Below are 24,267 nucleotides of genomic sequence, written 5' to 3' on the forward strand. Positions count from 1 at the left end.
AAATTCGCAAGTCTGATTGTCCTTGCCTATTCTGATTTCATGACCGAGATATATGTACTTTTCTGTCAATTCTACCACTTGATTTTGGATGGTTAGGTGTTCGCTGGGAACTAAATTTGTCATAAATTTGGTCTTACTGATGTTCATTTTTAGACCTATTATTGAAGATACGTTTTCTAATTCTAGTAGCATTTGTTGTGCTTCACCCAGATCTTCGGTAATAAGTACTATATCGTCGGCAAAACGCAGGTGATTGAGCATTTCTCCATTTATTTTTATTCCTCTATTTTCCCACTTTAGCATTTTAAAGGCGTATTCGAGGACGGCTATAAATAATTTAGGTGAGAGAGTGTCGCCCTGTCTCACACCTCGCTTGATATGAATTTCTCTGGTAGTATCATGTAGTTTTACACGCATTGTGGCGTTTTGGTATAATGTTTGCACTAACTTTGTAAACCGGTAATCTATTCTACTATTGTTCAGAGCAGTTATAATGCTGTCTAATTCCACAGTGTCGAAGGCTTTGTGAAAGTCTACGAAGATAAATACCAGTGGTCTGTTATATTCTATCGACTTTTCTATTAAGGTTTTTACTGTTTGTAGGTGATCGTTTGTTCCGAATTTTGAGCGGAATCCAGCTTGTTCTCGGGGTTGGTAGAAATCTAACTTTTTTTCTAGTCTTGTAATTATTCGGGTAAACATTTTATAGATGTGGTTCAATAAGCTGGTTGGTCTATAGTTTTCTAGGTGCGCCTTGTCGCCTTTCTTGTGTAGTAAAATTGTTACTGCATTGTTCCATGTTTCCGGTATGCAACAATCTGTTAGACAAAGGTTAAACAAAATTTTTATTTGGTTGAGAAGGGCACGTCCACCCACCTTTATAGCTTCTATAGTTTTTCCTCTTTTTCATTGCGTCCTGGATTTCGCTTAGTGTGATCTCTGGCATGAGCTCTGAACCCTGGTTGATAACTTTGCGTGATGCAGCGGCTTCTAAATTCTTTTGGTCTTCTCTTTGGCTTGTATATAGTTCTTGATAGAAGTCTTCAACTATGTGTAGTAGTTCTTCTCTATTTGATGTGGGGACTCCTTCTTTGTTCTTTAGTTTGTGTATTTCGCATTTTCCATTGTTAAGCCGTCTTCTCAGGACTTTCAGACTTTTATTCTCTTCTATAGTTCGCTGGACTTTTTCATTCTTAAATTTCCTTAATCTTTCCTTATAGCTTTTGATACTTCTTTGTTTATTTTTCGCAGTTCTTCTTCGTCAGTGCTTTCGTTTCCTTTGATTTTTCTTCTAGTTTCCATTAGTTGCTTTGTTTCAATGGTTATTTTTTTCGTCTTGTCGTCTTTTAGGGCAGCATTTTACTTGAGCCTCTCGAATAGCTTCTACGATATTTTCGTTTAGGGCATCTACATTATTCATGCATTCATTTTGTTGTAGGATTTTATTGATATTGCCTTGGTATTCATTTAAATTCGTTGGGTCAATCCATATTGGGTTGGCTTTCTTCCTAATCATTTTGGATCTTTCTGTTATTAAGTCTAATTTTAGTTTGGCTCTTACCATTCTATGATCGCTGCCTGTGGTAAAGCTATTAAGGACTTTGACATCGTTGAATATATATTTTTTGTCACTGATTATGTAGTTTATCTCGTTTCTGGTCTTACCATCTGGGCTTTTCCACGTCCATCTTCTGTGATCTTTTTTAGAGAAGAAACTATTCATCTGGTATAGATTTTGTTGTAATAGAAATTCTAGTAGTGTTTGGCCACGCTCGTTTCTGCCTTTGGATCCAAATTTACCTAGTGCTGTTTCCGGTTCATCCTGCTTTAGACCGATCTTTGCGTTAAAGTCGCCGCATATAATCGTGTAATGTGTTGGTGTTTCTTTCAGTGCCGTTGAGATGTCATCGTAGAAGTCTTCAATCTCCTCATCCGGATGGTCCGTTGTTGGTGCGTACACCTGAATAATCTTTATTTTAAACCTTCGGTTTAGCTTTACGATTAAATAGGCTACTCTTGTGGATATACTTCTTGTATATACGAATATACTGTGATGTAATTGTCTTTTTTACGCGGTTGACTCTACTATTTTATTTATTTATATTTTTAGGCACTAATTTAAATAAAGGAAGACTTACTTATATTATTTTATTTACATCGCTTATTTATTTAATAATTACAAATAACACCAACTAACACATCTAATTTATTTACAAACTCAAATTTATGATTTAATTAACTAAACATAATAATAACTAATAAATACATTTCAATACATCCGATTCTCTGCGCTCGAATCTCGGTTCTATATATACTTCGGCAGCGGTCGTCTCGAACGCCGTGGTTAAGGACTGGCCTTTTCTCGTAACGCCGAGAAGCTTCTGAGATAAATAGGCCGGGTTGTGAGGCCATTTATAATATGTGCCCACATTATAAACAACGTCACATTGCCCCCTTCTTAAAAGATGGTTCCTCCTGGAACCTTGTCGGGACTGGAACTGGATGCTGGTATCTGCAACTGGACCCTCTTTTACAACTCCCAGTTGTATAAAAGTGGCAGGGGACGGTCTTCGCTCCGCACCAGTAACTATGCGGATTGCAACAGACTAAAACCTGGACATCGGTGTCTTTAAAGATTTCTTCCACCATATTGCGGACAACTCTCCAGTCTAGTTGGCGGCATTCTAACTTTGGCATGGCTAACTTTTGCACGTCGGACTCCAACACGTGCTCTCTCAATTGAATTAATGCATCCCATACATCTTGGTAGGTAGGTTGGTCATGGACAGTGTCTTTTGTTACCAGATAGAATAGGTAACGTGATGCATCTTGGAGTTTCAATGCTTTGCCAGGAGCTGGCAGTTGGCATTGAAGTTCTGCAACTCGACCAAACTTCCTTCGGAAGGCGGATGCCAACCCTCGTGCGTCTTTGATACTGGCCGGGATGGTATGGGCCAGTGAATAGTCATCGGGAAGTGCGAGTAGATCTCGCTTTTCTTCATTGGTAACACCATGTCTCGCTTTACCGGTACCTTCATAGGCCCCCATGAACTCCTCAAACGTGAGGTCAGGCATCTCTCGAACTTGGTTTACTTCCACTTCTTCATCTACGTCGTGGTCTCCCTCGTACGGCGCCAACCGGTTATGGTGGACTATCATCGGCTTTCCCCTAGGAATCTTGCTTATTCGGTAGATAACGTCATTAATTTTCTTGACAATGAGGTACGGACCTTCCCAGAACTGCTGCAACTTGGGAGAACAACCTGTTCGCTTCTTTGGATTATAAAGCCAGACTTTGTCGTTCTCCTTGAAACATCCCCTCTCGGCTTGGGTATCGTATCGTCTCTTCATTCGGTCGCTAGCGATCTGAAGATTAGAACGGACCAACTCATGTATATCGTCCATTCTTCTTCGTAATTCATTCACGTAATCCTCACCAGCAACATCTTCTCCAGGTCGACATCCAAACTCTAGATCACAGGGTAGACGCATCTCACGTCCAAATAGGACTTTTGCTGGTGTTTGGCCAGTTGATTCATTAACAGCAGATCTATAGGCCATTGCGAAGAATGGAAGGTACTGGTCCCAGTCTCGTTGATGATTGGACACCATCTTTGTCAAATACTTGCCGACTGTCCTATTCATACGCTCCACCATTCCATCCGATTGCGGGTGATAGGCCGTGGTTCTTGTCTTCTTCATGCCTAGTTTATCACAGATTCCTTGAAATAGATCGCTCTCAAAGTTTCTTCCTTGGTCACTATGGATCTCCAGAGGTACTCCGAATCGGCTGATACAGTCTTTGATTAGCACATCTGCAATAGTGGCGGCCTTCTGGTCTGGAATTGCGTAGATCTCCACCCACTTCGTGAAGTAATCCATTACCACCAACATGTATTTGCATCCATTGTCACTTTCTGGAAATGGCCCGGCAATATCCAAAGCTATTCTTTCAAACGGACTTCCAACATTGTACTGTCTCATAGGAGCCTTTCTTTTCCGGTAGGGTCCGTTACTTGTAGCACAGGTAGTACATTTCTTACACCAGTCCTTCACATCGTCAGAACTATTCATCCAATAAAATCGTTCCCGAATTCTCTGAAGGGTCTTCTTTACACCAAAATGTCCTCCTGATGGACTGTCGTGTAACTGACGGAGTACTTCGGCTACTCTGCTCTTTGGAATCACCATCTGTGTTCTCCTCACTGAACCATCATCATTTTCTATTACTCGTTTAAGCAAGCTGTCTTCCAAGATAAATGAGTCCCACTGGGCCCAATACGTCTTAACTACTGAGCCTAGGCTTGATATTTCTTGCCAAGATGATCGACGATTTTCTTCTTTCCATTTTCGATTCTTCTGTAAAACTGGATCTTTTTCTTGTTCTTCCTTGATCTTGGTAGGCGTCCACTCGTCGTTGACCACTGTTGTTCTTAGTACTGCTGCTTCCTTTGACTCTGTTTTGTTGCAATGGGAACATTCTGCTGGACACGGTCTTCTAGATAGAGAATCAGCGTTCCTGTGGCTAACTCCGGCCCGATGCTCGATCTTGAAATCATATTCTTGAAGTCGTTCAATCCATCTGGCTATCTGACCCTCTGGATTCTTAAACTGGATTAACCATTTAAGGGCGGCATGGTCGGTTCGGATTAGAAACTTCCTTCCGTAGAGGTATTGATAGAAGTGTTCCACTGATTTTACTACTGCTAGAAGTTCTCTTCTCGTGACGCAATAATTTCGTTCAGGTTTTGAAAGCACTTTACTAAAATATCCAAGGACTCGTTCCTGTCCTCCTTGGATCTGCGACAGCACTCCTCCAATTCCCACATTGCTTGCATCCGTATCTAAGATGAACTCTCCTTCTGGCAGTGGATACCCTAATATTGGCGCTGTAATTAAATGCCTCTTCAAAGTTTCAAAGGCCGTTTGGCAGTCTCCATCCCAGCAATAATCCCTTGCTTCCTCTGTGAGTCGCGTTAATGGCTTAGCGATATCTGCAAACTTCTTAATGAACCTCCGGTAGTAAGTACATAGTCCCAGAAAACTTCTCACTTGATGTTTATCAGTTGGTTCAGGCCATCCCTTAATGGAATCGATTTTTCCCTTATCCACGGCCATTCCTTCTTTGCTGACTATATGGCCTAAATAATTGACTTTACTTTGAAATAGCTGGCATTTCTTGGGGTTTAACATTAACTGGGCAGCTTTAAGTCGATTAAAAACGTCTTCTAAATTCTTCAGGTGGTCTTCAAACGTCTCTCCCAAAACGATTATGTCGTCTAAATACACCAGGCAGGTTTTGCAAGATAACCCTCTCAACACATTTTCCATAAGCCTCTCAAATGTCGCAGGAGCGTTACAGAGTCCAAACGGCATAACGTTGAATTCCCATAATCCAGATCCTGTCGTAAAGGCTGTCTTCTCTTTGTCCACTGGATCCATTTCTACCTGCCAATATCCAGACTTCAAGTCCAACGTAGAAAACAATTAACTTCCAGCCAATGTGTCCAACGTGTCGTCGATCCGAGGCAGAGGATAACTATCTTTCTTGGTAACATTGTTCAACAAACGGTAGTCCACACAGAACCTCGTAGTTCCATCTTTCTTCTTGACCAGGAACACCGGAGAGACCCATGGGCTCGTAGAAGTTTCTATCACCCCGTCTTTCTTCATTTCTTGAACAATCCTTTCAGCTTCCTCTCTCTTCGCCTGTGGTAATCGTCGAGCTGATTGACGAATTGACCTAGCGGTACCAGTGTCAATTTTATGTTTGACAACTGTCGTTCTTCCTGTCTTTCCTCCTTTCGGTACGAATATGTCACGATATTGCCTAAGAAATTCCCTTAATTTCCTTTTTTCCATTTGATTTAGAGATTGGCCTGCAACTGCAACCATTTGGTCGAACTTATCGTTGGAATTATCTGATGTTGTCGTCTGACGGATTATGGACGTCACGGGTACACAAGTTCCTACTTTTGTCTCCTTCTTGATGGTCACTGGGTAGTCATTAACATTAATCAATCTCACGGGAATTTCTTTAGCAGAAGTAACCAATTCCTTTCCAATTATGATTCCTCGGCCAACCTCCTCGTCGTGGTTCCATAGCTCCATCATAACAGGCGTTCCTTCTTCTACAGTTCCCTGTAGCCGCGCTACGATGATCGTTTCACTCCTCGCAGGCACAACTGTATCTTCTTTAATGACTGCTAGCACAGTTCTGTCATCATGTGGATGAAGAAATACCTCCTCGTTGCCAACTTTGATTACCCTATTCTTAAAATCCAATTGAAATCCATGCAAATTCATTACGTCCATTCCTAATATAACATATTCTTCGATGTCTGCAACTATGACAGTATGGACGAACTTTTCTGCTCCAATCTCTAATTGTATCTGGATTTCTCCATGGGTGTTGGCGTTTTCACCTGTGGCAGTCCGCAGTCGCAACCTCGTTGGTAAGAGTTTCTTACGGCTGTTTAAAACTGACGGTCGTATAATGGTCCTGGTCGCTCCGGTATCCACCAACAATGTATACTTTTTACCATTTATTTCTCCATCCACATATACACTATCTTCACGACATTTCAAAGAAGCTATTAGTATAAGAGGGTCTTTGGAAAAGTTGCGGGTCGAAGCTGCCCCCCTAAGGCCGACCCGTTCTAGTTTTCCTGTTGGTGAGTCTCTTGATTGTTATTGTACCTAGGGTACTTACATGAACTCCGTACGTGTCCCATTTCCCCACAGTTCCAGCACCTTATGGTCTTCGTTTTCTTGGATGCAATGTCTTTCATCATATTAACAAGCTGGTCAAGTTTGTCCTCATCCTGTTCCTCTTTCACAGTCCTCACTTTACTGTACCCACCAGAGGCCTGGGTAGCTGATTCGTATTCGAGGGCGGCAGACAAGACATCGACCAGCGTCTTGTGACGAGCTAATCGCAGTGTTCTTTGCATTTCATGATCACGAAGACCATCAATAAATGTTTGAACAGCCAACTTTTCCATCATGTCTTCGGGAGCTGTTGGATATGCATATCGTACCAACCTGGCAATATCGACCTCGTATTCTTAAAGAGCTTCATCTTTCTTTTGTCTTCGATTTTTAAACTGCGACTGATAGACATGCTCTAAATGTTCGTGCCCGTATCGCATATTCAGTCTCTTTTTAAGCTGCTCGAAGTCATCTGTCTCCTCTACGGCTATGGTCTGGAGGACATCCAAAGCGTCGCCTCGAAGAGCAATAGTGAGGTTTACAGCTTTTTCTTTTTCGGACCATCCGTTCGCTCTGGCCGCCGATTCGAACTGTTTCATGTAGTTGTTCCATGATGACTTTCCGTCGAAATTTGGCACCTTAACACGGGCATGACCTACACTCCCTTCAACTATCGACCGTGGCTCCAGTTTGTATTTGGTTTCATCATCTTTAATGTCTGTTAAGATGGGTTCCATCCCTTTGTCTACTTTTTCCGTTTCCTCCATTTTCTTTTCTATTTCCTTGATCTTTTCTTCAAAAGTAGATTTTATGGACGATATCTTGTCGTCAAAATCCGAAGTGACTTTAGAGATCTTGTCAGTCATCTTGCTTTCAAGGGATGAAATATCACCCGAAACTTTCAAAATATCACTAGAAACTTTATGTTCTAACGATGTAATGTCTGTCGAAACTTTCAAAACATCCGAGGAAACTTGGGAGATTTCACTAGAAACTTTGCTCTCTAACGACGTAATGTCTGTCGAAACTTTCAAAACATCCGAGGAAACTTGGGAGATTTCACTAGAAACTTTGCTCTCTAACGATGTAATGTCTGTCGAAACTTTCAAAACATCCGAGGAAACTTGGGAGATCTCTTTAGAAATTGACGAAATTAAAGCAGTTTGCCTGTCCTCAAACACGTAGGTTTCTGGATCATGACCCTCTTCCTGTAGTGCGTTCTTCAGACGAACCACTAGATCAGCCTTTTTCCCCGCTGCGTCGAGCTCACGATTTTCCAGTTCTGTTCTGAGCTCCGTAAGGCGAGATCAGAAAGTTTCGGCTTACACTGTGAAGACATGGTCACACTCTTTTTAAACCGAAAATTTTTACGTTGATTTCATTTATTTCAAGTATCCTCACTTCTGCACCAATGTGATGTAATTGTCTTTTTTACGCGGTTGACTCTACTATTTTATTTATTTATATTTTTAGGCACTAATTTAAATAAAGGAAGACTTACTTATATTATTTAATTTACATCGCTTATTTATTTAATATTTACAAATAACACCAACTAACACATCTAATTTATTTACAAACTCAAATTTATGATTTAATTAACTAAACATAATAATAACTAATAAATACATTTCAATACATCCGATTCGAATACATTAAATTACGCGACGCGCTTCGATGAAGGAATGACTGGCCTGCGCTCGAATCTCGGTTCTATATATACTTCGGCAGCGGTCGTCTCGAACGCCGTGGTTAAGGACTGGCCTTTTCTCGTAACGCCGAGAAGCTTCTGAGATAAATAGACCGGGTTGTGAGGCCATTTATAATATGTGCCCACATTATAAACAACGTCACAATACATATACGTATACTTCACGAATATACATATATACCTAAAATTCTGAAACTTGACAAAGAGGACCAAAGTTCGGAAATCACTAGAAGAGCAAGACTAGCATGGATTTAGTAAACTTAGTTGGATACTTAAGAACCGCAAAACACCTCAATACTTCAGAGGAGCAGAGTGTTCAACTAGTGTATCCTTCCTAACATGACATACCTATCGATGTCCAACGAGGACCTTTACCAAGGCCAATATGAATAAGCTAGCCACAACAGAAAGGTCAATGGAAAAACTGTCAGATAAAAAGAGGAACGACTAATCGGCGGGCTGAAAAGTTCGTAGGCTGACACATAGATGGCGCTACTGGTATTAAATCCATATGATTTTTAGTCAGCCCTAACCTTCAAAAGATGCGTTTATAAATTTGACAGTTGTCGAACAATTAGTTTATGAGATATAGCATTTTGAGTGAGGCAACTTATGTTAGTTTTAAAAAAATGGATAAAAAGGAACTTCGTACCTTAATAATTGATAGCTTTTTGACGAAAAAAATACTGTTGAAGCCAAAGCATGGCTTGATAAACAATATTCGGGCTCTGCACCAGGAAAATCAACCGTTAAGAAATGGTTTGCTAAGTTTAAACAAGACGAAATAAGCACCGAGGATGATGCATGCAGTGGACGCCCCAAAGAGGCTGTTACCGATGAAAACATCAAAAAAGTCTACAAAATAATTTTTGATGACCCTAAAGTGAAGTTGTTTGAGAAAGCTGAGACTGTAAATTGAATATTTAGCTTGAATATTTGGGTATGCGAAAGCTCTGTGCAAAGTGGGTGCCGCGAGAGCTCACAGGCGCTCAAAACCAACAACGAATTGGTGTTAGAGAAGAATTTGAAGCTATTCAATCGTAATAAAACCGAATTTTAGCGTCGATATATTACAACGGATGAAACATGGCTATATCATTTAACACCAGAGTCCAATCGACAGTCTGCCGGGTTCACTGCACGTGATGAACCGACTCCAAAGCGTGGAAAGAAGCAATAGTCGGCTGGCAAGGTTATGGCGTCAGTATTTTGGGATGAGCATGGTATAATATTTATCGACTACCTTGAAAAGGAAAAACCCATTAATAGCGGCTATTACCTTGCAATATTGGGGCGTTTGAAGGACGAAATCGCTTAAAAATGGCCCCATTTGAAGAAAAATAAAGTGCTGTTCCATTAAGACAACGCACCGTGTAATAAATTAATGAAAATGATGGCAAAATTTCATGAATTTAGCTTCGAATTGCCTCCTCAGCCACCGTATTTACCAGATATGGCTCCTGCTGACTACTACCTGTTAGCTGATCTCAATAGAATGCTCGCTGGAAAAAAATTTAGCACCAATGAAGAGTTAATCGCGGAAACTGAGACTTATTTTGAGGCTAAAGACAAATTTATTATAAAAATGGTACTGAAAACTTGTATGACCGCCATAATCGTTGTGTCACCCTCGAAGGTAACTATATTGAATAATAAAATCAAATTTTATTAAAACATTTTTTTTTCTATGTTAGCCTACGAACTTTTCAGCCAGCCTGTTAAGCTGGCTTAAGATCAAAAACAAAAGTCGAGGATATCAAAATGAAAATTAGAAAATAATCGTTTCGTTTTGATTCAATTCGAGTCTCTTGCAAATATTAAAATATTTGCACCGGAGTATGGTTAGACTGTCCTCTAAAACGGGGAATGATGAAATGAGTGAAAAATAATTTCGACCACGAATCAAGTAAATCTGTTAACCGAGGTACACAGTACCAAGCGGCGCCGCTAGGAGAACACTCCAATAATGCGTCGCAGATTACTTATATTGAAACGTGGTCATTTTGTACTCTAAAACCGAGTAAGGTATGACAAAAAAGAAAATAATCGTTTCGTTTTGATTCAATTCGAGTCTTTTGCCATCCTCTGACACCTGATGTTTCGGAATCTATTCCTTGTCAAAGAGGCTTTGCAAGTAGACTGAATTGGACCATAACGAAACGAAGAAGTGCAAATATTAAAATATTTGCACCGGAGTATGGTCAGACTGTCCTCTAACGGGGAATGATAAAATGAGTGAAAAATAATTTCGACCACGAATCAAGTAATCACGTTTCAAGTAATCAAGTAATCACGTAAACCACGTTTCATATAAGTAATCTGCGACGCATTATTGGAGTGTTCTCCTAGCGCCGCCGTTTGGTACTAGTGTATCTGGGTTAACAGATTACTTGGACGTGGTCGAAATTATTTTTCACTCATTTCATCAGTCCCCGTTAGAGGACAGTCTAACCATACTCCGGTGCAAATATTTTAATATTTGCACTTCTTCTTCGTTTCGTTATGGTCCAATTCCAATTCAGTCTACTTGCAAAGCCTCTTTGACAATGAATAGATTCCGAAACATCAGGTATCAGAGGATGGCAAGAGACTCGAATTGAATCAAAATGAAACGATTATTTTCTTTTTTGTCATACCTTACTCGGTTTTAGAGTACAAAATGACCACGTTTTATATAAGTAATCTGCGACGCATTATTGGAGTGTTCTCCTAGCGGCGCCGCTTGGTACTGTGTACCTCGGTTAACAGATTATTTGATTCGTGGTCGAAATTATTTTTCACTCATTTTAAAATAAAAATTGCCAAACTCAAATGAAGCTTCGCAGGCCACACTGCTAGACAAAAATACCAGCATTGGAGATCTTACGAAGGTAGACTACCAGGAGGAAGATCACAGATAAGATGTGTAGACGATATAAAAACAATAGCCAGAACAAATTGGAAGTATGTAGCTCAGAATAGAGATTGATAGAAGGAGTTGGGAGAGGCCTATATTCATAAATTGATGATAGAAGACTAAGATGAAAGAACAAATACATTTAAAAACAATGAAAAAAAAATCATCATAGTCATTAACATCTTGGCTGCGTTTAGAGATATTTAGAAACGGGTGCGTTACACGTTGACACAGTCGTCACAGCCAACTGTTAGTGTAGTATGAGGTCTACTTGTCCCTTAACGCAGCCAAGGTGTTAATATCTTAGCAGATGTTCATAACTGATTAATGATATTTTTCCACTGTTACATGCACTGCCTTAGTATGCTGTTTGTTGAGAAGCTTTTTTGTAATGTCTGACCATCACTGTGGAGTTCTACTACATTGCTGTATGTCTACTACATCAGACGAGCTTGCCATGAATTCAAAGCGGTCTTCTCTCCATGTCCACATTTCAAAAGCATCTATGCCTCATCTATCTGATTCTTTGAAAATACCAGAGTTGAAACGAGTCTCTTAATTATTGATCATTGTCATCTATGCAAACAACTACTAAGTAAGAAAATTGCCTAATAGCTTCATATAGAGTGCCATTAGCAGCGTAAGTGATTACTTTATAAATTAATTTAAATTGAAGTACTTTATAAATTAATTTAAATTTTGTCTTACTTTATTTATAGTTGCTCCAAACATGATTTTAGTAGCTTACCTTGTTCACACAAACCATAAAAAATCTCCAAACAAGGAATTGATATCTCAGGAATCTCTGACTGCTTAAATACATCAATCAAAGCTTTACAAAGTGATTGGGTAAATACTGGATTATATCCATCTAAATAATTCTCCACTAAATTCACTATAGATATTTGAAATGTTAACAATGCTTCACTTGTATCAAATTGCTTTGAATATTTTACTAATATATCTTCTACTATTGGCATAAGACCGTTTTGTATTGATGCCTTCATAACTTCTACATTTAAAGTAAAGAGATTTACTAGCAATCCTGATGTTTTTGTAGTTATTATTTTATCTGAAACATATAAAAGATAGTATACATAAACATATAAAAAATGTAAAACATGAGAACAAATTAGATGTATCTGAGATGAAAATAATAAAATACTAATTCACGAAAAGGATGTCAGAAAGAAATAGAAAAAGTACTTTGTCAGTCTATTAAATGAAGAATTTGACAGAAAACCAGTTGATTTAACGGAGACAGTAACAGCAATGGACATCAAAATAACGAATGAGGAAGTGGTTCAAGCACTTCAAAAATAAAGAAAAAAGCAGTTGGACCAGATAATATTCCGGGGGAAGTGTGGCGAGCATTAGGAGAGACAGAAGCAAGAGCAAGACATAGAACTATGGAAGTTGGACAAACGCTAGAAAAATGGAGAAGCAGTATATCGCACCCTCAGTGCAAAACTGTTGTAAGTCAAAATAAGTAAGTTTCGAGATAACAGCGATTTTGTTTATTTTCATGCTATTTTCGGTGTGCTAATATCAGTGTGATATTTGGCCGGTTGAGCATTTGAAAGTTACTAAAGTTTTACATGGGATAGATATGCATGTTTACAAGCGAATGCCATGATTACTTCATTTTCATAAAATTTTTGACATACAACAGTTTTGCACTGAGGGTGCGATATTAGTAACTTTTTACAAAAACAAGGATATTCTACAATAATGCACAAACTACAAGGCCACAAAACTGCTTAGTCACACCATGAAAATATGGGAAAGAGTAAATGATAGATGAATATGCGAAGAACTCGAAATAATCGATAATCAATTGCTTTATGCAGGGCAGATCAACCACAGATGCAATTTACATTATAAGGCAGTTGATGGAAAAATAGATGAATAAAGAACCAAATGCTCATATGGTATTCATTGATCTTGAGAAAGCATATGATACAGTTCTTCAAGAGATTATGTGGTGGGCACTAAATAAGAAAGTGAATATGTAAAGATTGTGAGAGATATGTATGAGGGAAGGGAGTAAAGGCAGAGTACTTGGAATGTTCGTTTAATGATGGAGTTACTACAAGTAAAATGATATCTTTGGATGGTGAAATGATTGTGAATGAAAAGTGAGAGTTTTAAATACCTAGGATCGGTATTACAGGGTAAGGGGGAAATAGATGAAGATGCATGCAATAGAATTAGGGTTGGATGGATGTAATGGAAAGAAGCGAGTGGTGTGTTGTGTGAGAGAAAAATTTCAATGACGTTGAAGGTAAAATTCTATAAAACAGCCATAAGACCAGCTAAACTAAAAGTCAAACAATTAGGCATGCACGTCATAGGTTTAATGACATCATAACCCACCAGTACAAACTTGACGATAAACAAATTCAACAAATTTTCCTCATATATTAGTTTTTTCGCTATCGTCAAGTTTTTCAGGAAAGCTCTGTTGCCAAATAAAAAACATATGTATTTACCACAGCAACTACCGGCTACACTGTTTCTCTTTATAGAGTGTGAAACAAAGATAACTATCTGTAATATAAGTGTCACAGTCATGTTGTCCTGTGTAGTATAATTTAGTATTCTTTTGTCATTGTTTATTTTATTGATTAATTGTTTGGTCATTCAAATTAATTCTACTGTCAAGTTTTATGTGAATAAAAGCCTAATTTTGTAAAAGGCATTTTTACTACAATTTTATTCACATAAATATACCAAATATACAATGGAGAAGTACTTTAGACCTGATAAACTAGAGGCTGATCCAAACTCCCAAACTGCCGCCAAAGAATTTAAACACTGGTACGAAACATTTAAGAATTTTTTGGAAAGCAATAAATCTACAGAAAAATCGCTAGAAGATAAAGACAAGTACATGCTTTTAATCAATTTTGTCTCACATTCAGTATATGATTACATAAGCGAAGCAAAAACATACATTTCTGCTATCAAAATTTTGGAAGAATTGTATATTAAACCTACAAATGAGATTTACGCAAGACATATTCTAGCTACAAGAAAACAACAAATAAACGAATCTATAGATCAGTATACTCAACAGTTAAAGCTTTTGGCTAAAAATTGTAATTTTAAAGCAGTTTCTTCAGAAGAAAATAAAAATGACTATATTCGTGATGCTTTTATTAATGGTCTTGTTCAATCTAATATACGTCAAAGATTACTAGAGTTTAGTTCTTTATCTTTGGACGAAGCATTATCTAAATCTAGATCTTTAGAAGATTCTCAAAAACAATCTGATACATATCATGCAGCATTAAATAATATAGCATCTTGTAGTCATCCAAATTCAGAACAAACTACTTTAGCTTCTGTTCAAACAAAACCTGGTCAGACTTGTTATTTTTGTGGACATCCAAGACATCCTCGATCTGTATGTCCAGCAAGGGCTGCGATTTGCCAAAACTGTCATAAAATTATACATTGGTTTAAAATGTGCATGCAATCAAAGAAAAGTCAAACGAGATCAACTTATGCATCTACAATGGTAATCGCTTCTTCAATGGAAACACCTCAATCGCTTTCAAAATGTATAGCCAAAGTAACAGTTAACCAAATTGATGCCAACGCTTTAATAGACACTGGAAGCTCAGATACTTTTTTAGATCATGAATTCGCTATGAAAAATAAGCTTAAAATTTTTCCAATACAAGGGGTCCAAGTTTCTATGGCATCTATGTCATTCTCAGCTAATATTCAAGGCTATTGTTTAATAAACATTCAGGTTGATAAAGAAAAATATGATCTAACAAAAGTTTTAGTTTTATCCAATCTTTGTACAGATGTGATTTTGGGTCAAGATATTATGAAACAACATGAAAGCTTAGAAGTTAAATTTGGAGGACCAAGAAGACCTCTTAAGATATGCTGTCTTACTGAAGCTAAAATTAAGCCACCTTCGTTGTTTGCCAATTTAACAGAAAATTGTCACCCTATTGCTACTAAATCTCGCAGACATTCACAGGAAGATGAAGAATTTATTAAACAAGAAATAAAACGTCTCCTTAAAGAAGAAATTATTGAAGAAAGTAAATCACCTTGGAGGGCCCAAGTGTTGGTAACTAAAAACGAAAATCATAAACGTCGGATGGTAGTTGATTACTCTCAAACAATAAATAGATTCACATTACTTGATGCTTATCCGTTGCCGAATATTGATTCACTGGTGTCTAAGATAGCAAAATATAAAATTTTTAGCTCAATTGATTTAAAATACGCATATCATCAAATACCAATTTACGAATCTGACAAACCATTTACAGCTTTCGAGGCAAGTGGAGGCCTTTACCAATTCCGTCGTATTCCTTTTGGAGTTACCAATGGAGTATCATGTTTTCAGAGAGCCATTGATTCTATCATAAAAAAAGAAAATCTACAAGGTGTTTACGCTTATTTAGATGATGTAACAGTTGGTGGTGAGGATCAAGATAGACATGATTTAAATTTACAGAATTTTTTAAATGCTGTTAAAAAATATGGGTTAACTTTAAATCAAAATAAATGTCACTACAATCAAAAAATTATAAATATTTTGGGATATACAATAGAAAACTCTACAATGAAACCTGATCCAGACAGATTGAAGCCTCTACTAAATTTACCAGTTCCGAATGATTCTAAAAGTCTTCAGAGGGCACTTGGAATGTTTTCACATTACTCAAAATGGGTTAATAATTTTTCAGCAAAAATTAGAGGTCTTATAGATTGCAAGAAATTTCCATTAGGTCCTGACTTGGTATTTGCTTTTGAGGAGTTGAGAACTGATATAGCTAATGCACTTCTATGAACAATTGATGAAAAAGAAATTCTCATTGTTGAAACTGATGCTTCTGAATTTGCTATTGCTGCCACTCTGAGTCAATCTGGAAGACCCATTGCTTTTTTCTCACGTACCCTTACAGATTCTGAACGAAAACATTCTGCAATTGAAAAAGAAGCATATGCTTGCGTTGAAGCATTGAAAAAATGGAGACACTATCTTTTAGGAAGACAATTCAAACTAATCACAGATCAGAAATCAGTTTCGTTCATGTTTAATACAAACCATACAAGTAAAATCAAAAATGAAAAAATTTTGCGTTGGCGTTTGGAGCTTTCTTGTTTTAAATATGATATTATCTATCGTCCAGGAAAGGCTAATGATGCAGCTGATGCACTATCAAGAATATGCAATAATATAAATAATACAAGCAAGTTATATCAATTACATTCAGATTTATCGCATCCTGGGATTACTCGTATGCACCATTTTGTAAAAATTCGAAATTTACCTTGTTCTTTAGATGAAATTAAACACGTAATTACCTCTTGTCCAACCTGTGCAGAAATTAAACCCAGATTTTATAAGAAAGAAGATGATACACATTTAATTAAATCAACAGCTCCGTTCGAAAGATTGAATATTGACTTTAAAGGTCCAATACCCGGTTCTTCTAGAAATTCTTATATGCTTACAATCATTGATGAATTTTCAAGATTTCCATGGGCTTTTCCATGCTCGGATACATCCAGTCAGACAGTAATTGAATGTTTGAATCAAATGTTTTGTTTATATGGAATGCCGGCATATATACATTCTGACAGGGGAACTAGCTTTACTTCACAAGAATTTATTAATTATCTACACTCTAAAGGAATATCTTCAAGTAGAACAACACATATAACCCTGGAGGAAATGGTCAAGTCGAAAGATACAATGGAATTATATGGAAAGCAGTGAATCTAGCATTGAAAACCAAAAATTTAGACATCACTAAATGGGAGACTGTTCTACCAGATGCTCTGCACTCTATAAGAAGTTTACTGTGTACAGCAACCAATTGTACACCTCATGAACGTTTGTTTACATATCAGCGAAGATCAACTAGCGGAACTTCTATTCCATCATGGCTTAAAGATTCAGACAAAGTATTACTAAAAAAATTTGTACGAAAAAGTAAGTTTGATCCTTTAGTTGAAGAGGTTGATCTTTTAGAAGCCAATTCAGATTACGCCTTAATACAGTATCCAAACGGAAAGAAAAGTACAGTTTCAACGAAGCATTTAGCTCCTAGAGGTGACCTGAAATTATTGAATCAAGATAATGATGAAGATGAAAATGAAAGTCCAAATAATACACTAGAGAATTCCACTACTGAATCAATACCAAAGGACATAGAAAATTTAACTATTCAAGAACCCAATCAAGTACCTGATGATAATCATGAACTAAGATTGGAAAATTCAGATTTTCATAATCATGAACCAAGATTGGAAAATTCAGATTTTCAATCTAGCCGTAAATCAGCTAGAACTAAATATAAACCACGATATTTGCAAGATTTTGTTCAAAAATAGGGCCGGGTGAATGTAGTATAATTTAGTATTCTTTTGTCATTGTTTATTTTATTGATTAATTGTTTGGTCATTCAAATTAATTCTACTGTCAAGTTTTATGTGAATAAAAGCCTAATTTTGTAAAAGGCATTTTTACTACATCCTGTAAAAGGTTATGTAAGATTTTTGTTTGTTTATTGTTTTCTTCTTCGTTTATGCCCTTTGGTAGCTGTGCCCATTTAGCCAGCAACATTTCTTAAAATTATGCCTAACTAAATCTACCATACAAGACTATTACGAACCTAATCAAGGATAGGGAAGGGAAAGTGAAGTTGGTTAAAAAATAAACTGTTGTTAAAATATAAACCACGATAAATCATCCCTTCTCAAAGCTATGCAAAAGGGATTTGATGATATAAGAGCCGAATTTAGCAGAAATGACAAAAATGATAAAATATTAAAACACATAGATGCATAGAATAAAACAGTTGGCACAATGAAATCAGAAAATGTGAAAATAAAAGCAGTGGTGGACAACATGGCATCTAAAGTTGTAATGATTGACGAGTTTATGCAAAAGGAAAAATCTTTCATCAAAAGTGATGAACAAATTTTGTTGCCCAATAATCTACATGGAAATTCGTCATCCATAAAAAACAACATGCAGAATACTGATAACTGTGATGGAAAAAATAATGGCTATGAGATCACTTTGAGCCAAGTGCAACGAGCTGTTAACTCAGCCCTTGTGGTAGATGTGGATGAGACTTCCAATAGAAGTAATTCAAGAATGGTACAGTCAGAACTTATTGGTGTGCAGCAAAATATAGAAAATATGGAGGAAAACGCAAACATTCAGCTCAGCGGGGTCCCTAATAAGAAGTGGTATTATTTAGGGCAGGTTTCAAGTAATGTTACAAACCAAGCAGTCATAAAATATATTAAAGAAAAAGCCAAGATAGCTGACAATGAAACCGTTATTGTGAGTCAACTCTCAACAAAAGGAAACACCAAGTCTTTCAAAGTTGGTATTGAAAGCAAATATAGTACGGAATTAGAGACTGAAGACTTCTGGCCTCCGTTTATAAATTGTAAGAATTTTGTTTTCCGTAGACCAAATTTGCAAAACTCAGGCAATCATTATAACAACAATGGTAGTTTTGGAAATCGTAGAAATTTTTTCATGAGGAATCGAGGGAGAAACTGGAGACAATAGATCAATGTCATATTATCTACCTCAATGCTCAAAGCTTGATTGCCCACAAAGATGAAATAACTGCTCAAATACTTAGTAAACAACCATATATCCTAGCTCTATCAGAAACAAGAACTACTGTGGATATGGATGATGATGAGATCAATGTACCTGGCTATTCCTGTGTTCGATGTGATGCCCCTAACCGCTATACAGGAGGAGTGATAATGTTTATAAGAAATGATACAATTTATGAAAATGGATGTATTTATTCTGAAGATAGTAATTGTTGGTGTGCTTTTATACATGTGAAAATTAATAGCGTAAGTTTGTCGATCGGTTGTCTATATAGGTCACCTAATGGTAGTTTGGCAGCTTTCTTAAGTAAGTTGGAGGATATTATTGAAGAAAATATGACCATAAATAAAAAATGTATATTGGTAGGAGATTTTAACATAAATTATTTTAATAAAGATGAATTTTACTGTAAAAAACTAATAACTCTTATACAATCACTGGGGGTAGAGCAGGTGATCAAGGAAAGTACAAGAATTTGTGAAAAGTCGAGTACTCTTATTGATCTTGTCCTTACAAATACTAATAAGTTAGAATATAAAGTATTTTATACACCAAAGATCACTGATCACTTAATTATAGGTATTAGGCTAGAGAATATTGATAGTGTAAATAGTAATAAGAAAAAAATTTTAACTAGGTGTTTAAGTGATCAGGCATTTTATGAATTAAATATTGAGATTATAAACTGTGATTGGAATTATGACTCTACTGATATTAATGTGATATATAGTGATTTATATGATAAATGTAAAGCTGTGATAGAAAATAAGTATCCTATAAGACAAATAACCTGTAAGAATGAAAATGTTCCTTGGTATGATAATGATGTTAGGGCAAAGGCATTTGAGCGTGATAGGGTATATAAAAATTATGTAAACTATAGTAATGGTGGTAATAGTATAAATTTATGGAACGAATATAAGATGAAGAGAAATGTAGTTGTAAATTTGCTAAAGCAAAAAAAAGTTAAATATTATGAAAGTATGATTGATAACAATAAAAATGATTCAAAGGAAATGTGGAAATGCTTAAAGAAATTAATAAAAAATAAAGACCAATATATAAATTATAAACAAATTAACTTTGGAATGGATGAAAGTAGAGTGAATGCAAAGAATGAAAGGGAGGCTGCATGTTTGTTTAATACTTATTTTACAAAGAGTATTGAGGAGATAGTATCTAGCTTTACCAACTCTCATGAATGGTCTGATAATAGTTTACCTGAAGTTAAATGCTACATGAGTGAATTTCAGCCCTTAACAATATGTGAACTAAAACAAATAATATTTTCTTTAAAAACCTGCAAAAATTTAGATAATGTACTCAATTCACAATTTTTAAAGAAAACTTTTGAGACAACTGGCTATGCTGTTCTTAATTTTGTTAATTCTTCATTAAAGAATGGAAGCTTTCCTAAAAACTTAAAAATTAGCTCTATTACACCGGTCCCAAAAACCCAAGTGAAATCAGAAGTATCTGCATATCGACCAATCAATACACTGCCTTGTATAGAGAAGGTACTTGAAAAAGCCGTTTACAACCAAATAATTGAATACTTTAATAAAAATAATCTTTTTCTCGGCAATCAGTCTGGGTTTCGAAAGGGTCACTCATGTGAAACAGCAATACAACTTACCATCTCGAAGTGGAAACTACTTATTGATAACAATAAATTTGTAGTAGCTGTATTCTTAGACTTTAGAAGAGCTTTTGAAACTATAGACATAGATTTGTTAATTAAAAAATTGAGGTACTACGGTTTTAAACAAAGTGTTATAAAATGGTTTAACCAATATCTCACAAAAAGAACTCATTATGTGCAGTTAGGCCAAAGTAAATCAACAGAACTACCTAATAGTTTTGGTGTACCACAAGGCAGTGTACTTGGAGCATTATTATTTATTATTTTCATCAATGATGTAAATTATGTTGAGGGTCTGGAATTTATTAGTCTTTTTGCAGATGACACATTAATTGTATGCAGTGGTGATGATATTGTGGAGGTTGTTAGAAGGACGCAGTGTTTGTTAAAAAGAATTGAGGTATTTTTGGATGCTAACAAGTTAAAACTTAATGCGAGTAAAACAAAGTCAATGATAGTCTCTAGCCGATATAAATTAAATAATATAAGTATGGAAAGTTTGAAACTAAAAGTTAATAATGAATGCATCAAATGGGTCAATGAAATTAAATATCTTGGATTTATACTGGATAGCACACTCTCTCTGAAACCTCATTTTCAATATATTTGCAAGAAAATATCTAAAAAATTATTTTTCTTTAATAGAATTAGCAAAGATCTATCATTATTTTCAAGGATCACTGTATTTAGAAGTATAATTCAGCCCCATTTTGACTACTGTTCAAGTGCTTTATATTTAGGTGATAAAGGATCAATTCAATCATTGCAAATTTTGTATAACAGAGGTATGAGAACAATTCTTCGATGCAATCGCTACACGCCAATTGAGATGATGTACTCTACTTTAGGTTGGTTTTCAGTTCAACAAAGGCTTTACTACCTTACTATGGTTTTCATTTTTAAATTAAAAAAAGGAATGCTGCCTGCATATTTTAATGAATATGTTACATTGAGGGGTCAAGTTCATTCATATACCATGAGAAATATTGAAGATTTTGATATTCAAAAAACTAATAAACATAGCACAATGACATCCCTGTTTTACAAATGTATGAATGAATTTAACCATCTTCCCCCCAGTGTTAAGAATGCACTGACAGTTCAAATTTTTAAAAAATTACTAAAGACATATATTTTACCTAGATAAAAAAATAATTTTTAATAAATCTGTATGTGTTGTATAATATTGCATGTATTGTATATTGTATTTAATTAAGCAAATTCATATTTAAATATTGTTAGTAGGATTTCTATTTCAATAAAGAATTTCAATTTCATAAACTAAATAAATAAAATATAATTTGAAAACAATAATTAGACATTATATTTAACCTCCATCCATCCATCCAATGGCACTACAGCCCAAATCGAGCCTTGGCCTCCTTCAATAAGCTTCTCCAATCATTTCGATTTACCGCTGTTCTTTTCCATGAACGCGTTCCCAGGAAGTTCCTGGCATCCTCATCGACTTCGTCTTCCCATCTCTTTTTAGGTCTTCCAACCGGTCTTCTTCCCTGCATTCTTGCATTCAGCAATTTTCTGGGGATTCTATTCTCATGCATGCGGACCACGTGCCCTGCCCACCGTAATCTCTGTAGTTTAGTGTGTTGTGCTAGAGTTGGTTCGCTATATTGCTCGTATATTTCTCTATTATACCTAATTCGCCAGTTGTTATTTTCCCTTATTGGGCCCAGTATCCTACGTAATACTTTTCTCTCAAACACATCTAATGCATTGGCAGATTTCTGTGTCACCACCCATGTTTCGCAGCCATAACTTACTATGGGCCTGATTATTGTTTTATATACCCGGAGTTTTGTTTTCCGGTGTACGTCTCGCGCTTTGAATATGTGGCCCATCGCGAAATATGCTTTATTTGCCAGCACAAGCCTTCTATTTATTTCCGGTTCTTCTTCACTGCTTGCAACCAGATCCATTCCTAGGTACGTGAATCTATTCACATGTTCTATATCGTCAATAAAGTGTTGTTGCGCCAGTCTATTTGATCTGGTTTGTATGAGTAGTTTTGTTTTATTTGTGTTTATTGCTAGCCCTACTGCTTCTGCACTCTGTTTCAACTCAACGTAGGTTTCTTCCGCTGCATTCATTGTTCTGCTCATTATGTTTATATCATCCGCGTATGCTGCTAATTGGGTAGATTTGTTTGTAAGTATGTTATTTCCGCTTACCGTCAACCGTCTAATTACATATTCAAGAACAAGATTAAAAAGCGTTGGAGCCAGTCCGTCGCCTTGTTTCAGTCCTTGTGTTATCGTAAACGCATCAGTGATCTGTCCTTGAATATTATGAATTATGACAGACGTCGGTTACCATCTACAATCCGACCAAATATAATAATGACATCATATAAACTGGTCACTAATTCTAGCCAATGAAATGCTCACTAATAGAAATGGCATGTCAAAAAAATCTGATTATTCCGTATATATTTTTTCAAATTTAGAATATGGCAACAAGGAGAAAATTACGTGCATTTCTTATTATTTGACTTTTCCTATATAATGTACTGGACTGAATGTTATCATCATCATCATCATCATCGTCAATGGTGCTACAGCCCTATGAAAGAGCCTCGACCTCCCAAGTCTATTACGCCAGTCAGTCCTATCCATTGCCAACCGTTGCCAGTTTGCTGTGCCTATTTTTCTCCCAACCTTGGGACTGAATGTTAGGCAGTTAAAAAGAAAGAGGAACAATGAATGCATGTGTTAGAAATGAGAATGCTTATATGGATGAGTGGAGTAACAAAAAAGACTACAATTAGGAATGAGTATATTAGGGGAAGAGACATTAATCACCCAATACGAAGAATTGCTGAACTGCGGGTTTTTGGAAGAAGCAGAAGAGGAAGATCAAAGAGGATGTAGGGGACACTCTTAGCTTAGGTAGGACATGTCAGTAAGGGGGATTGATCTTCATATGATCCAAGATAAAAACTTATGGAGACATGCAATTAGGGAAGCCGATCCTGCATAGAGATAATGGCAAAGAGAACGATGATGACATAAAAGATAGTATACATCAATTCTATATTAAATAATGTACATACCCGTGTCACTGTCCCCACTTCCATAATGTTTAAGAATAGCTAAAATTTTGTTGGTCCCAATCAGACGAATAATCGTACAAGCCTCTTCATTTTCATAACAAATGTTTCCAAGAGCTCTTATTGACTGTAAAATGATATCTGCATCTTCATTATCTAGTAAGTTTATAAGATCCTCTATAAGTTTCCTATCCGTGCATATTTCTCGGTTTGATTCTATTCGTGCAAGTTCTGCTATTAATTCAGCTGTATGCTTAATAATACTTTTATTATTGTCAAATTTCAATAAATCTTTAAACAAATCAACAGTGCTTAAGTTCGTGTCTTTTTGCGTAAGTAAAAACTGTAAATTATCACTTATGTCTGTCTCGTTTTTTTCAGTTACAGCTTTAGTTAGGTTTTTTACTGCCTCACCCTCAGACATTATTTTTATTATTTGTTTATATTTATGTCTTTAAAATCGGTCAATAATTTTGACTTAACCTTAACACATCCTTTATAAATAAAAATTGACGTTGACGTTGACGTTTGACATTTGATGAGTAAAATTTTCGTGTTCTGTGATCTATAATAACCATAGAAATTTTTTGGTTGAATAACACAAAAGAAAGTATCC

At 36.2% G+C, this 24,267-nt stretch overlaps 1 protein-coding gene across 1 annotated transcript in view; it reads right to left on the reverse strand.

Annotated features, from left to right (window-relative positions):
- LOC126881086 (GTPase-GDP dissociation stimulator vimar) overlaps positions 1-24,139 on the reverse strand; it is a 57,672-nt gene extending 33,533 nt beyond the window's left edge. The window contains exons 1-2 of the mRNA XM_050645126.1: positions 23,655-24,139; positions 12,067-12,390 (exon numbers count right to left, since the gene is read on the reverse strand). Of these exons, the coding sequence (XP_050501083.1) occupies positions 12,067-12,390; positions 23,655-24,075 (745 nt within the window). The 5' untranslated portion in view covers positions 24,076-24,139. The remainder of the gene's footprint in view (positions 1-12,066; positions 12,391-23,654) is intronic.
- Positions 24,140-24,267: the final 128 nt, after the last annotated feature.

The sequence above is a fragment of the Diabrotica virgifera genome, chromosome 3 (assembly GCF_917563875.1).
Source record: "Diabrotica virgifera virgifera chromosome 3, PGI_DIABVI_V3a".
Lineage (NCBI taxonomy): Eukaryota > Metazoa > Arthropoda > Insecta > Coleoptera > Chrysomelidae > Diabrotica > Diabrotica virgifera.